General features: G+C 37.4%; 1 protein-coding gene across 14 annotated transcripts in view; it reads right to left on the bottom strand.

The window, feature by feature from the left end:
- The window catches only part of Ndae1 (Na[+]-driven anion exchanger 1), a 704,613-nt gene that overhangs the window by 123,243 nt on the left and 563,958 nt on the right, over window positions 1-17,412 (bottom strand). For 10 of the 14 annotated variants that reach the window (XR_011335338.1, XM_069842289.1, XM_069842286.1 and 7 more), the window contains one exon: window positions 8,903-9,043. The exons of the other annotated variants lie outside the window; for them this stretch is intronic. Coding sequence is in view for 9 of the 10 variants with exons in the window: in XM_069842289.1 (XP_069698390.1) it covers window positions 8,903-9,043 (141 nt within the window). In the remaining variant the exon portion in view is untranslated. The remainder of the gene's footprint in view (window positions 1-8,902; window positions 9,044-17,412) is intronic. 14 annotated transcript variants of the gene reach the window in all.

The following is a 17,412-nucleotide window of genomic DNA, read 5'->3' as shown; positions in this document are numbered from 1 at the left end:
GTGGCATTCTGTTGTGTTCGTCTCTATGATTCGAATCAGGGGCGGACGCAAGGGGGGGGATTAAGGGGATATATTCCCTCCCGAAATTTTGAGAAAAATACGAAACAAGAAACAAAAATAATACAGTATTGATTTTAATTCGTGAATGTACATAAGAATTAGAGGGTTGCCCACGAAAATTATCTTTGCTAAATGTTAAATAAATGTATCTGCATTGAAAGAAATCCCTATCTGGGATTTTTCTTGCCTCTGCTTCGCAACTCTGATCCGCTGCCCACTGGAGAGTAGCACTGTTCTTTGACACTACCAGCTCCAACGCAAGAGGACTATGAGTGACTTAGTGGTCAGGATCCGACGGAATAAGCACCATCTTAAATCAAAAAGTGATTATTTTTCGTATATCATGATATACTCCTCTGCACATGTATGGATATTGTGCCATTGTCATACAGCTCTATGACGCAGTGCATGAGGGTAGGCCACTAGAGGGAACCCAAGAAGTGGAACTTAAACTGATAGGATTCGATCCGACATCGGGATGGGAATGCGGTGTGGCTTAGTGGATAAAGCGTCAGCACGTAGAGCTGAAGACCCGGGTTCAAATCCCGGTGCCGGAGAGAATTTTTCTTTGTTCCACTCTTCCATCATCATATGATGACGCAGAATTTCTGCACTGAAATATTATCATATGTCTTCGGTACATCGTAATATAAGCCATACAGAAACCAACATTTTTGGTGTCTATGATTGTAGCTAGCCATGTTTTTAGCCTGTCACATGGTTTAGCCAGTCTACTACGGTCAGAACAGATGGACCTTAAGACATGCCTTAAACTATGTGAGAATCTAGAAAGAGAACCGGAAGATTTTCGTTTAAATGTTCAGCCAGTGAACCTAGAGACAAAAAGTATTGCTGAACTTACTGGAATTACGCTGGAAATTCCCAGAACTGTAGGGAGACAAACACAGCATTCTAACTTCAGGACAGAAAGTCCTGAAGAGTATTTTAGGCTTTCAATTCTCTTTCCCTTCTTAGACTGTTTTATTAGTCAGCTCAAGGACAGGTTTTTAAATCATAAGGGAATCCTAAAATCCATACAAACTTTGTTGCCTAAAAACATAGTGCGAGCATCAGATGAAGATTTAGAAACTGCTGTTGAGGCTGTAGTGATCAGTGGCCCAATGATGTTGTTGCATCACCAGAGTCTTTCTTCAATGAATTGAAGATGTGGAGAAGAAATTTCTTTGATCAGAAAAATTTTCACCTAATACCTATTGATTTTATATCATCTTTCAACAGGTGCAATGAAATTATTTTTGCCTGCACTCACAAGGCGCTAAAACTTTTCTGCACATTGCCTGTAACTACAGCAACACCAGAACGGTCGTTCTCAACATTGCGGTATTTGAAGACTTACTTGAGGAGCAGACAGATTAAATGGACTGGCCTTGATGCATATACATAAAAATGTAGAAATAAAAGCTTATGAAGTACTGGATGAAATGTCTAAGAAGCCTCGTCACCTTCTTCTGTAAATATCACTCTGTCATTGTTTTTGTATTGCAGTCATTGTAAATATTAAAATTTAAAAATTGTGGTTTATTTAACAACGCTCGCAATTGCCGAGGTTATATCAGCGTCGCCGGTGTGCCAGAATTTTTTCCTGCAGGACTTTTTTTACATGCTAATAAATTTACCGATATGAAGCCTGTCACATTTAAGCACACTTAAATGCCATCGAACTGTGCTGGGATAGAACCCGCAACTTCGAGCACAGAAGGCTATACCGACTACGCTACTCAGGCCAACTTGTAAATATATATTTTGATGTACCGAAGTACATATGATATTTCCATGCAGATATTCTGCGTTATCACATGATGAAAGAGTGATGGAACGGAGAAAAATTCTCTCCGGCGCCGGGATTTGAACCCGGGTTTTCAGCTCTACGTTCTGATGCTTTATCCACTAAGCCACGCCGGATACAATCCCGACGCCGTTTAGAATCGTCTCAGATTAAGCTCCATCTCTTGGGTTCCCTCTGGTGGCCGCCCTCTACACTACGTCATAGATGTCTATGAACGCAGGACCGAAGTCCATACATGTGTTGAGGTGCACTCAGATGAGTGACTGATTGGCCGGGATCCGACGGTATGGGCGCCGTCTTAAATCACAAAGTGATTTATTACGCATATCATATATATATATATATATTTTTTTTTCATCATGTGATGACGCAGAATATCTGCATGGAAATATCATATGTACTTCGGTACATCAAAATATATATGATATGCGTAATAAATCACTTTGTGATTTAAGACGGCGCCCATACCGTCGGATCCCGGCCAATCAGTCACTCATCTGAGTGCACCTCAACACATGTATGGACTTCGGTCCTGCGTTCATAGACATCTCTGACGTAGTGTAGAGGGCCACCAGAGGGAACCCGAGAGATGGAGCTTAATCTGAGACGATTCTAAACGGCGTCGGGATTGTATCCGGCGTGGCTTAGTGGATAAAGCATCAGCACGTAGAGCTGAAAACCCGGGTTCAAATCCCGGCGCCGGAGAGAATTTTTCTCCGTTCCATCACTCTTTCAACTTGTAAATGTTTGTGACTCGGAAAGAAATTGTGAGTATATAAACTTATTTCTCATTATTCCATTTTTACTATCTCCTCCAATCCCTCCCCGAAAAAAAATCCTGCGTCCGCCCCTGATTCGAATGGTACCGTAAGTATTATGTTTACACATAAGTTAGTGTGGTAAGGGACAGTTTAATGTATTTTATTTTCATAGATCTCTTGCCAAATCCAACCCCGTCTTTTTTTAATATTTTGTGTATTGACACTGTATCAGCTGCAAAGTTATCGAGCGTCGACAGCGAGACGAGACGGATATTTCGCCGTAGAATACCTGATTGCCTCCTTAAAATTGGGAAGAACTTAGGAGAAAGGCAACCAGGTAGCCAATCCAAGTGGATTCAAGTCCACGCCCGCGTGTAGCCATAATCATTTGGGATCCGGGTGGCGGCAAAATAACCTTTCTATCCCGTAAAGCAGACGTGGTGAAAATCTGACTCGCGAGCATATTGTGACTCAAATTATAGTTGTGCATTTCTCTTCCTTCCTACCTCCCCCAACCCCCACCCTCTCACTCACTGGAGTCAAACTCCGTTCCATTTGTATTTGTCTCTGACCTGCGAATGGCGTATCGTCGCAATGTCTCTCTCGAAACCATGTACCTCTACAAAAACGAAAGTTTCAAGTAGGATGGGAGGACGCATTTTTTTGCTGCCAATTTGATGAGATTATTAAATGTATGATTTGTTCACATTCATTGATTAAAGTTCTCGTTAACACTTTGTTAAAAAACGTAAAATTTACTCTGTCACACGTTAAAAGTGTTAAAATTGTTTAAAAAGGTATTTACCTTCGACAGACGGCCCGTTTCGACGCTATTTGTCGTCGTCTTCAGTGTCTCTTGAACCACTGCTGATTTTGGCTCTGCGATGTGCAGTTGTCGATGGTAGGGGTGGGGGTGTGTTGTTCCTATGGTGGGGGTTGGCTGTCTGTATGTTATGACGTATTATGATGTCAAACAATGTGTGCGTATTGAACTGTAGTTGCGTATTAAGTATGTAATGTGGGTGTGCTATTGTATTCTTATATATTTCGTATTGCTCTAGGATATTTAACTGTAAACTTTTTGGTGTGATGTGTAAAATTTCCATATCTGTTTCTATATTATTGTAGTCATGATTATTGTCGATAATGTGATCTGCATAATTTGATGTAATGTAAGGTTTGGTTATAGCTTTAATATGTTCGTTGTATCTTGTATGAAAGGATCTTCCTGTCTGTCCTATGTAAAAACATGGGCAACTATTGCATTTTAATTTATAAACTCCAGTTGAATTATATATATTTGAATCTTTAGTGTGGTTATTTAAGTATTTCTGTGATGTATTATTTGTTTTGTATGCAATTTTGTACTTTAGTTTTCTGAATGAAGTTGCGATTTTGTGGGTATTCGTATTGTGATATGTTAATGTTATGTATTTATTCTCGCGTGCTGTTTGTGTTGGTTTGGTAGAACATTATTCTAGCTAACCTGTGAGTATAATTCGCACACAACATACGCCTACAAGAGTAAGTAAAGAACCTCATTATTTCAGACTATATCCACAATTTTTTTCAGAATTTCCTCTTGAAATAAAATGAAAGCTGAACAAATATGAGTGTAGTCCACGGATGAAGTAAACAATTCCCCTCCATTTAGTGAACCGTTAAGATAGTCAGAAAGACTAAGCAGTTGAGGGGAGAAAGACGGCTTATAATCATTTTAATGATGATTTTCCTATCACAAAGTTCGTATAACGACAGTCACATTGCACTCCTTTTCTTGAAAGTAAATTGAAATTAATCCCCATTTCAGTTTGGTTGATGGGCCTTCCCCTCTACTCACATTCTCAACCATCAGTGAAGGGGAAGATGCTACTATTCATCTTACTAACGTTGTACTATTTGACTTTCAACATAGTGAAACATTATATTATTGGAAATGTTTACTGACAATCTATATCTCGAAAATCTATACTAACCGTTTATATTGAATTTTATTGCTGTTTATATCAACTGGCACATTAAAAAGCTACTGAGAGCAGAAGATAAATGTTTTCTCTACCGCTAGTTGCTACTCTACAGTATACACCAGCGTTGTCAGACACAGCCTAAACGGAGCGGAGCGCTCCACTATAACTCGTTGCGTGCTCCGGTGCTTCCACAGACATAAGCAAGTTCACGCTCCGATTGGACGTCTCTAGCACCACAACCGGTTTCGGAGCTTACAATTCTGACACTACTGGTATACACAATGGGACAATCTGACTGTGTCACACTCCCCTGACTTTATAACACAAACTAACATTCCCTACTATAATTATTAGTTGAAAATATTGTAAGAACAACATTAAAATATACTCAACCATGTAATTGTCAAACATCTGTGTCACTGTATTTTATATCCACTTATGTACTTTATTTAATATTTTATTTTCTTGTGTGTACAACTTGGGGGGTGCAGATATAAGAGGTAACAGCTACTGCCCTGTTACTGACGAATTCAGGGCAAGTAGAAGGGGAAAGAAATGCTTTCGCGTCCTCTCAACTTGTATTAAATGTCGTTTAGTTACTTTGTACAAAGATTTAACGAAATCATTGAGGCGGCTAGTTACTGAAGAAACAATGCTAAACACTGCGTTGTCATTAAAATATTATTTTTCTCCCCTGCAAGAATAACAATAATTATAAAACAGTAAGATTTAAACAACATGCGTCATACATGCAAAGTTAAAAAATATTAAAAATGAAGTAGTCTTAACATTAAGCACAATAAACATATAGCTTCAAGATCTTTGTTCGGGTGCAATGTTCATATAAGGTATTCATCTACTACCATCTCATTAACAAAGCATTAGTTCAAGAATAGATATGCAGGCCTATTAGAAAAATGAGGTGTTCTTATACTCTATTCAAGATAATATGTACAGTAGTAGCAAAAAAAAAAAAACCGGACCGGCCCTTGTAGCTGATTTCAGAGCCTTGTTCACTCCAGAGCACGATAGACTGGTAACTAAGACTTTCGTGGTTCGAATCCTGCCTGGGAAGGAAACTTTTTTTTTGTTCCTTATTCAGATTTATTCCCAATACTTTTCGGTAGCTGGTAAAATTCATGTTCTGGGAATAATAAGTTAATTAAGTAGTAAAATATCGCTGCAATCGAAAAGTATTGGGAATAAATTTGAATAAGGAACAAAAAAGAGTTTCCTTCCCAGGCAAGATTCGAACCACGAAAGTCTTAGTTACCAATATCTATCGTGCTCTGAGTGAACAAGGCTCTGAAATAAGCTACAAGGATGGTCCGGTTTTTTTGCCACTACTATACATTAAATTCAATGCCTGAACTGAATAATTAATTAAATTACAAGAATACGTTCACGTTCTTATATTGATTAAATTTTCATTCTTAATGAAAGAGAGTAACAAAGTGAAGACTGATGCAGGCACAGACAGACATAAACAGATTTGCCGAAAATTAATAAAAATCAATTAATACAGAGAGTAGAAGTTACGAAAGAAGTCACTAAACGCTAAACTGACTTTAAGTTTTCAAGAATTTGTTGAATGCAGAAGGTTTAATTGAAAATCGAACATAAGTATATTTTTAAGCAAACTGTACATAACAACAGCATGTGATATGTGTTAAATATGTATATCAAAATTATTGTAACATAAATATACTAAAATTTAGACTGCATTTGCTTCATAAGAGTGACATACCGGTGGCGCATTTCATCACAGTTTAAGTTGCAACAATAAGCATCATTAAATGAAATTGCGTTCATAAAACACACAAAGATAAAAGTATATCAGAAATGATCATTCAGAATTTTATGGCTGTCACAGAAAATCTCTTCATAAAGAGAACATGACTGATTGGCATTCGCAACATTACGTATTCATGAGTTTAACGCATTTTCACATTTTAATAACGACGAAATAATTGGTAATTTATTAATAGAATAATTACAATTTGGATAATGATTACATTTAAACGCAGAAGACAAGAAATGAAAACTGTACATACAAACTTAGCTATGAAAATTAAAATACAGACTCTTTTCTAATGCTGGACTCGGTTGAACCATACAGGTCTTTTAGGGTACTATTCATAGACATTTCGCTCACCCGCGCTACGAGCGTACTAAACTAGCCCCGGCTATCGACTGGTTACTTTTACAGGATTTATATCATATCATATCATATCATATCATATCATATCATATCATATCATATCATATATCATATCATATCATATCATATCATATATCATGTCATGTCACATCATAAATCATGTCATGTCATGTCATACATCATGTCATGTCATGTATCGTATCATATCATATATCACGTCATGTCGTGTCGTATCGTATCGTATCATATATCATATCATATCATATATCACATATCATATCATATCACATATCATATCATATCATATCATATCATATCATATCATATCATATCATATCATATCATATCATATCATATCATATATCATATATCATATATCATATCATATCATATATCATATCATATCATATATCATGTCATGTCATATCGTATCGTATCACATCATATATCACGTCGTGTCGTATCGTATATCATATCATATATCACGTCATGTCGTGTCGTGTCGTATGGTATCGTATCATATCATATCATATCATATCATATCACATCACATCACATCATATCATATCATATCATATCATATCATATATCACGTCGTGTCGTGTCGTATTATATCATATCATATCATATCATATCATATCATATCATATCATATCATATCATATCATATCATATATCATATCATATCATATCATATCATATCATATCATATATCATATCGCTAACACTGGTTTATGAATACCAAAAACGTTAGTTTGCTGATCATCCATCGGAAGTCCGCGCCAAGAATGTCTATGAATATGGCCCTTAGAGTTTAGAAGACAAGTATTTGGAAATCAAATTTATTTCATGAAAATTAAGTTCTTCAAACTAATAAGAAACTCTGAAATTTTTGACAGAAAAATATTTATAAACGTGTCTGAGTTATTATTATTATTCATTACAAAATTGTTGCTAGTGTGATAAGACATCGTTAACGGCGTACTAGACTGGGTACTTACTTCTGATTATGAAGGAATATCAGAGATGAGATTTTATTTCTTTTTTGTGTTAGTATTTAACGACGATGTATCTACTGAAAAATTATCTAGCATCGGTGAAAGTAATTATATTCCAGCTATATAAGATAGCGAATTCATGAGATTACCGGACATTTGTCTTACAGTTAAAGAGAAAATCTCGAAAAAAAAAAAAAACAAACAATCTAAGCGAGATTCGAAACTACGGCCTAGCTCAACCTCGGGTCACAAGGCCAACTCGTTAACTCTTCAGGTTCTCTCTTCTAAGAGGAAAATATTTTATTTTATGAATGCACATGTCAGTTCAGTCTAAATAATTTCATAATTAGATATCGTTCTCGTTCCCTCTACAAGGCTATTGCTGCATTCAATTTGTACTTTGTTTACTCCTTCAAAGTATCACGAAGAGTGTCCCGCAAAGACATCGACAATCTCGATCGAAATGATGACTCGAAGACACATGTGTCCGCAAAGCAACGAATCACCGTGAAATGAGATACAGTTGATCGGTAATTTTGCATGGGTCAGCGCTCTTACGTGTATTAAGTACAGTAAATCTACCTTCTAACTGTACTTTTCTTCCAAAAATCCATTTTAATAATATTTATCACCTCTTAAAAATCGACTGCCTTGACTGGAAATGAACCCGGGAACTCGGTAACAAATGACAGACATGGTAGCCACTAGAATGAATAGTACACAAATTTGAGAAACTGAATAAACACCTTGGAATGACTGTATATAAAACTACCAACATCAACTAAATTAGTAATACTACATGAGAATAAAGGTACAGTGTTATATAGGGTGTTACAGTAACTACAAGTACAGGGAGTGAAACAAGACATGCGAAGAATGGATTACATGCATGGTAGATTACACAAAGCTCGTATTACATGCGTATAATATGGGCCATACGTGTCACAAATTGGTGCAGTAAAATATTTACATGGCAATCACCCCCAATTCCAGATACTACCAAACATGCGACGGCGTTTGGTAACTAGATGACCCGAGTGCATCGCAAGCAGTGATTGTGCACCGTGTTATTCTCATTGCGCACGAGAGAGAAGGCTGTCAAGAGAGAAAATAGAGGCGATAGCATCACGAATAATGAATTCACTCACTTGGTCGGTCGTCATCTTCATTGGGCGACATGTTCGGGTCCTTGATGCCATTCTTGTGGTGGTGTTTGTGGCGCCGATGGTGAGACCGTCGCTTTATCCCTGGCAGATGCACACCCACGTATACAGTGTGGGCACGGTGACCTGTAGACAAAGCCCATTGCTAAAGTACGATTATACCTACTAAAAGCCAGGTTATGAACCGACTAAACAGGAAGTAGTTGGGTGGGCGAGAGGAAAGTGCGAGTTAGAGGGATAGCCTGTGCAACAATGACACGTTGAGTGTGGGCGGTGGAGGGGAGAAGGAGAACGGGGCTTTTCATTGGACCTCACGTGAAAATGTCGTCTGCTAACGAAAATCTGGGAACGGGATCACGGAGACAGTGTAGCCAAACTTCCCAGTTCATTTGCAATACCACGTGTATTACGAGTCGCATTTCGTACCAATGCCATTAGCTCGTGCTTTCTTCAAAACAGTAATTTTAATTACTAATATTGCTGATAGTGTTATCGAGAACTATTTATATTAGTACTTGAAATAGAATAATGATTTCTCCCGAATGTTACGATACAAAATGGAAGCGGATTTTTAAGTCTGGAGAGACAGAAATGATTTTTTTTACAAATTCGTATATTTGATTGTTGATATATGAGAATTAATAATAATAATAATAATAATAATAATAATAATAATAATAACAATAATAATAATAGTAGAATATACATGACTCAATCAGTATAAATATAAAATTAAAATCATATCCATTAAATTACTATTATTATTGATGTACAAAAATAGCCAAATAGTTAATTCCATTTAAAACGACGACTCAAAATAAAATAAAAATTACTATAATATATGTTGATATGAATTAGTTAACACTATATGAGGAGCATCGTTTCAAAACGTATTAAGTCCCCCAGTGGACGAAATTAAATTTGTTACTTTCTATTTATTTATCTTTCATGCTGTGAAGTCTGATGGTTCCAAGTCGTCATATTTGTAAACTGTGAAACCAGTACTTAAAAATGATTTTGTGTAGAGTTTTGAAAACTTCTCCGGTTTACGAGTAATCCAGTTTTTCGTCGTTCGTGTAAAAAAATTGTAAGTTGCACATAATACGTTTTGAAACGATGCTCCTCATATCATTATCGTTATTATTATCATTATCATTATTATTTGAATAGAATCGTTGTTCGTTCGTTTAACTGAAATGTTTGAATTCGTTATACACTTCTTTATTAAATCAATAATTGAAAACACAGCTACGACAGTTATTTTAAACATATCGGTGACAAACGCTGAACGCGCTTTGAATCTCGCGCCACTATGTGGCAATAGAGCTCAGAAAGAGAGCAACAGAACGTTGCTTCCGGTTTAGTCGGTTCATAACCTGGCTTTTAGTATAGTCTAGCATGATCATGACGTCATCACCAACACTTATGTGGATGATAGCACGGACTACGTTTTCTACTCCGGATTTTATTAGCAATTTCCACACAGAGGGGGATAGACGCTGATGCCATAATTTATCTTTTATATAATTATGTTTCCACTTTTATATATGTTTCCACGTTTATAAGTTTCATACCTTAGCAATTTTTGGGAAAGGGATTTTTCGACACAATGTTACATATATACAAGGCTGAATTCTCATGACATGGGGTGAACATAACGCCAGAATTGGAACTCGTGACTAGGGGGAGAGAGTTTAATAAGTAACGAAAGCAATCAGATTGAAGCACGGAGTGTAGATGTCACGTGTTGTACATGTCTAAGCAGAAGGACACGCTGCTCCATAACAAACTCTTGGAAACGTTTCGTACCGGTACCAAATATTCTCTGCATATATGCAGTGCACATTAAGTTAGTGAAACAGTCAATAATTAAAATGTATCGCGCTGGATGACGCAGGTCAAACACATTTCGTACTCTCGGAAGAATTAGAGCAGCTTCATTATTCTAAAATTACTAATAAGTTATTTCAACATTCCTTGTCTCAGTTGTGGCCTACAGGTGTTAGGAAACATGTTTTGCTATTGATTACCAACAGTGCTGCTTACATGCAGAAAACTGCCAAATAAATTCATAAATCTTACCCCAAGTTAGTACACCTAACCTGTCTAGCCCATTCCCTCCACGGACTTGCGGAAGAAATTAGAGCCTGTTCTAGTGACGTCGATAATTTTATTACCAATGTAAAGAAGATATTTTTGAAGGCGCTTCCCAGAATCAAGAAATTAAGGAAATGACACCTGAATTCTTTTGCCTCCACAACCAATTATAACTCGGTGATGATATGGTTAGACACAGCCTTATATTATGCTCAAAATAATGACGTATCTAGTTCTTCACATAATCAAGGGCTTTGAAGAACATAATTCCTTTATAAAGTTAGTAAAAGATTTTGTTATCACCACAACTTTGATATATTTCGAGAAATTTCAGTTCTGTAGTAGGCCTAAGTGCAATAAGGTACTTACAATAATCGGAAATGAAATTGCCAAGCGCTCTTTAGTCAATAAAACAATTGTCACAAACTGAATCAAGCACAAGAAGGACCACTTATAGAAAGGGCCAAAGATAAACTGACGAATGTTGTAGAGAAGAACCCTGGGTATGCAGAAATGTGTAGAATAAGGGATGCATTACTCACTCAAGAAGGCACAAACTATACTGATATCGCATGTTTTCAATTTGCACCCACTACGTCGTGCGATATAGAACGAAATTTTTCCAGGTACAAATATTGTGTTCGTTCAAATCGCATATGATTTACCTTTCATACATTCAGAAAATATGTTGCAGTAAACTGTTGCACTTGTATATCTACTAAGCACAAGATAAGGCAATTTAAAACAGATGCATACATTGTATTGTATAAATTGTAAATTAAACACTTACGCACAATGAGTTAACATAATCACATATTTGATACATAGGTATTGTCTTCCAGTACGTTCTTCAGTCAGGTTTAACTGCGCTCGAATTATCTATTTGGAGACAACTTTTCATGTGTCAGAAAAGGCAAACTCCATTATATATAATATTCGAGTCCAGGGCACAGATAATCCACACTTTATTTCAATTACAGCTCAGGAAAGGATTAAACTCAACGTTTGGTGTGCACTTCCACAAAACGAAATGTCTGGGTTCTTCATATTCTTAGGCAGATGTTACTGGTACCACACATCTCGACATGTTGAAGCAGTTCGTAATCCCTCGAATTCAACACCTACAGGTTGACGTCCATTTCCATTGGCACAGATAAGTTAACTAATCTCTAGACGAGATTTTTTCAGGACGCTGGCTCGGTAGAGAAGGACCGATCAAGTGGCGATTTCTTTCTTTGGGGTTTGGCAAAGTTTACGTAACCAAAGTCAGAAACTTTGAGAAAACCGGAAACGCATCACCGGTATGACTGCAGACATGTTGCAGCGTACATGGCAGGAGATCGTCTTACCGCCTTCATGTTCCTGCAATTACAGGAAATCACGTAGAGACGTGCTAATTTATTTGTACCTTTCCTCCGTCTCCTTACTTCATAGGCTGTCTGTCGCATGTAATCACAGCAGCTCGAGTTTTGGTCACCGCTGCCTTAAACATTCATCGCCCTCGGCCGGGATTGAACTCGAGAACCTCATGGCAACCGCTGGTCACGGAGGAATACTCGACCCTCCATAACTAAGTTCGTTATTTAACTACTATTTTTAAATGTAGAAACTCAATTAAACGATGACTTCGAAATCACGATGCTGTGGTGCAATGACGAAGATACAGAAAATGACGTATTTAGGAGACACCTACGTATATTACTTTGTCCTCTTCAAATCAAGCAGGTTTCATAGACGTCATATAAAGCATCATCTGTTATCCAGTCGGTGGGTTAAAAAAAGCTATTTTAGAACTCTAGCTGAGAAGAAACTGCCTACTGAAGGATGCACTGGAAGGAATGGTGAACGTGAGAAAAGTTCGGGGCAGAAGATAGACAATATAAAGATACACGGTTCATATACGGAGACTAAGAGGAAGGCAGAAAATAATCTTGAAGAATACTGGGTTTGCAGTGAAGGACCTACCCTTGAGTAGGAAACTATGAATTAATGAATTTTTAAAACTACAACGGTTATTTGGGGTTATACAGTATGTAATAACTCCGCGAGACAGAAGTTTTGTGCAATTATTAAAACGAAGAAATCTAACAACTTAAAATATAAAATCGGGGATATGGCTGGAGAGATTAAGGTAATATGTACTTACCTAAAGATTAATTTTTAGTCCTACAGAATATATCTGTTATGGTAACAATGGTTATTAGAGGAGAAAAATGGCAGTTGACTTAATATATGTCAACATATTATGTCGAACTTGGAGTCAGGCCACAAAGAGAAAAAACATTAGAAGAGAGGGATTCGATCCGGTGCTGTGCATTCAACTTCGGCGTAGCTCAGTGCTTGGGGCACTTGGTATAAAGAAACAAGGACCCGGGTTCGATCCCCGACGCGGGAACGAATTTTTCTCCTCTAATAACCATTGTTAAAGATATATATTGTAGGCCCAAAAAATAATCTTTACGTAGATTCTTCGCCCAACAGTGCATAATACTGTGGAATCCCGGCCACCAAGCCACTCACTTGAGTGCGCTCCTTGCATAATGGCAGTTGACTTAATATATTATATCAATATAGGCCTATATGTCGAACTTGGAATCAGGCCACAAACGGGAAAACACTAGAAGAGAGGGATTCGATCCGGTGCTGTGGATTGAACTTCGGCGTAGCTCAGTGGTTAGAGCACTTAGTACGTAGAACCAAGGACCCGAGTTCGATCCCCGGCGCCGGAACGAGTTTTTCTCCTCTAATAATCATTAATATTTACTTGTTTATTCATTCATAGATTTATTTATTTGCCTATTTATCTGTTTATTTATTTACATTTTTATGTACTTGTTTGTTTACTTGCTTGCAATATGATACGTAACTTTGTTAACTTGTATCACATTTACTTTTTTATAATGAATTAACAACTCTTAAATATCCATTTCCGTATGATCGATTTTTACTGTCCATAATATTCCTTGACTTTCATGCTCTACCTAACCATGATGCTTGCCGATTGCAGGGGACTTGCTCCGCGTGTTATATCTGAGTAGGTAAACATTGGCTCCCTCCTATATCAACGGAGCAGTATGTAGCCACGGCACATGATAAAGACGCAGGACTGGTCTTCTCTCGTCTACTGTACATGTGTTATACAAACTGTCCACCACTGTTTCAATACATACTGACGTCTTTTAGTGACGGCCTTGCATTCTTTTAGTCGTAAATAAAGTAATACCAGGGCGCATCTCGAAAACTTTATTATTGTTATCGTCAATATCATCATTAGAATAAAGCACGACAAGATGCTCTTCTAGGAACCGCGTGTAAACTGCGTATTAGGTGGGTCACTTTTTGACTTATATACAGTATCTATTAACACTTCTTATTGAATTATAACTTTCAAGATCATTAGTACATACTTCGAAAACATTTACAGTATCGTACGCAGTTAATTCTTTCGAAAAAACATATTTTATGGTTGTTTTCCTGTTATGTGAACCCTTACAATGATTAATCACATTTTTTCAAGACGATTTAAATATGAATTTATACTTACTTACTTACTGGCTTTTGAGGAAGCCGGAGGTTCATTGCCGCCCTCACATAAGGCCGCCATTGGTCCCTATCCTGAGATAGATTAATCCAGTCTCTATCATCACATCACACCTCCCTCAAATCCATTTTAATATTATCTTCCCATATACGTCTCGGTCTCCCTAAAGGTCTTTTTCTCTCCAGCCTCCCAACTAACATTCTATATGCATTTCTGGATTCGCCCATACGTGCTACATGCCCTGCCCATCTCAAACGTCTAGATTTAATGTTCCTAATTATGTCAGGTGAAGAATACAATGCGTGCAGTTCTGTGTTGTGTAACTTTCTCCATTTTCTTGTAACTTCATCCCTCTTAGCCCCAAATATTTTCCTAAGCACCTTATTCTCAAACACCCTTAACCTATGTTCCTCTCTCAAAGTGAGAGTCCAAGTTTCATAACCCTAAAGAACAACCGGTAATGTAACTGTTTTATAAATTCTAATTTTCAGATTTTTGACAGCAGACCGAATAATAACAGACATTTCCCATATTTATTCTGTGTTTAATTTCCTCCCGAGTATAATTTATATTTGTTACTGTTGCTCCAAGATATTTGAACTTCTCCACCTCTTCAAAATGAATTTATACTGACTGAGTTATTATGATAACAAGAACCTTCCGTTTAACACTTATTGTAATCGGAATCACAGTCACAGAGACTTCAATGCACCAAAGAAAACAAACTGACCAGCAAAATTTTCCAGAATTACGGCCTACAGAGGAAGGAGGGTATAGGAAAAGAGTAAGGTATTTTAACAGAATGTAGACTCAATCGCCCAGGTGAAGGGTTGAATAGGAGAGTGGATGTTGTATGTACACTTTTGTACTCAAGTGAATACTGTATTATTATTATTATTATTATTATTATTATTATTATTATTATTATTAGTAATGTTGTGAAACTTGGACTCTCACTTTGAGAGAGGAACATAGGTTAAGGATGTTTGAGAATAAGGTGCTTCGGGAAATATTTGGGGCTAAGAGGGATGAAGTTACAGGAGGATGGAGAAAGTTACACAACACAGAACTGCACGCATTGTATTCTTCACCTGACATAATTAGGAACATTAAATCCAGACGTTTGAGATGGGCAGGGCATGTAGCACGTATGGGCGAATCTAGAAATGCATATAGAGTGTTAGTTGGGAGGCCGGAGGGAAAAAGACCTTTGGGGAGGCCGAGACGTAGATGGGAGGATAATATTAAAATGGATTTGAGGGAGGTGGGTATGATGATAGAGACTGAATTAATCTTGCTCAGGATAGGGACCTATGGCGGGCTTATGTGAGGGCGGCAATGAACCTCTAGGTTCCTTAAAAGCCAGTAAGTAAGTATTATTATTAGTAATGCTGCTGCTATTTACTACTAATCCACACTTATAAAATACAAAGTTGAGTAAGAAGTAAGAAAACTATCAACAGCAATCTCAAGAGAGGTTTGCTAAACGATTAAACTCTGATATAACTGCAATTTAAATTATCACAATCGTAGGCACAAACACATTCTTGTGAAAGCAGCAAAACGGTTCTCAGCTGTCCTCAAACGTTTATGTAGGCTGAAACCTGGATAATGAATTTGTTCATGATTGCTTACATTATTCATATAATATTGTAAAGTAAAAACTGCTTATGTAACGGCTGTGAATGTCCTGAGTATGAAGTTACGTAAAGGGTACAAACTTCCTTCCTCGGATGGATAAGAATGAAGCACACTCCTCTTTTTCCGCGCATATTGTTTCCGCTTATATTGGCATTGTTTTATAAACTTATGGGTCCTCTCAGGCAAGCATTTGGATATCATGGCAAGGTTTAAAATTCTCTAATATGTTTCAGTGTAGTGACTTCTTTTTGTCGAATTTTGAGGATATAAAATCAAGAATGACACTCGGGAGGAAATTAAACGCAGAATAAATATGGGAAATGCGTGTTATTATTCGGTTGAGAAGCTCTTATCATCCAGTCTGCTGTCCAAAAGTCTGAAAGTTAGAATTTATAAAACAGTTATATTACCGGTTCTTCTGTATGGTTGTGAAACTTGGACTCTCACTCTGAGAGAGGAACATAGGTTAAGGGTGTTTGAGAATAAGGTGCTAAGGAAAATATTTGGGGCTAAGCGGGATGAAGTTACAGGAGAATGGAGAAAGTTACACAACACAGAACTGCACGCATTGTATTCTTCACCTGACATAATTAGGAACATTAAATCCAGACGTTTGAGATGGGCAGTGCATGTAGCACGTATGGGCGAATCCAGAAATGCATATAGAGTGTTAGTTGGGAGGCCGGAGGGAAAAAGACCTTTAGGGAGGCCGAGACGTAGATGGGAGGATAATATCAAAATGGATTTGAGGGAGGTGGGGTATGATGATAGAGACTGGATTAATCTTGCACAGGATAGGGACCGCTGGCGGGCTTATGTGAGGGCGGCAATGAACCTTCGGGTTCCTTAAAAGCCATTTGTAAGTAAATAAGTAAAATCAAGAATGACTTATAACACATTGGAACACAGTTCTTAAAACTATAGTCCCGTCGCTCTAATTTCCGGCACAAATCGCGTTGCAGGTCGGCTACATTTAAACGTGTGCGTCTTGTGATTCGCTTATGAAGACGTTATTCATTTCTTAAGGCTCGATAAATACTTAATATAATCGCCCGCCATTTTGGCTCTTTCGTTTGCGTTCGCAGAAAGCACACGAAGACGTTATTTGTCGCTCAATTATTTGGTGAATTACAGTGAGTTTGATTTATTATCATAGGAGCTACGACATGATAATGTTTAACGGTGTGGCAAATAGATTCCTCGTATGGTAGCTCGG

The sequence above is a fragment of the Periplaneta americana genome, chromosome 12 (assembly GCF_040183065.1).
Source record: "Periplaneta americana isolate PAMFEO1 chromosome 12, P.americana_PAMFEO1_priV1, whole genome shotgun sequence".
Lineage (NCBI taxonomy): Eukaryota > Metazoa > Arthropoda > Insecta > Blattodea > Blattidae > Periplaneta > Periplaneta americana.
This window is presented reverse-complemented; position numbering and strand designations above follow the sequence as displayed.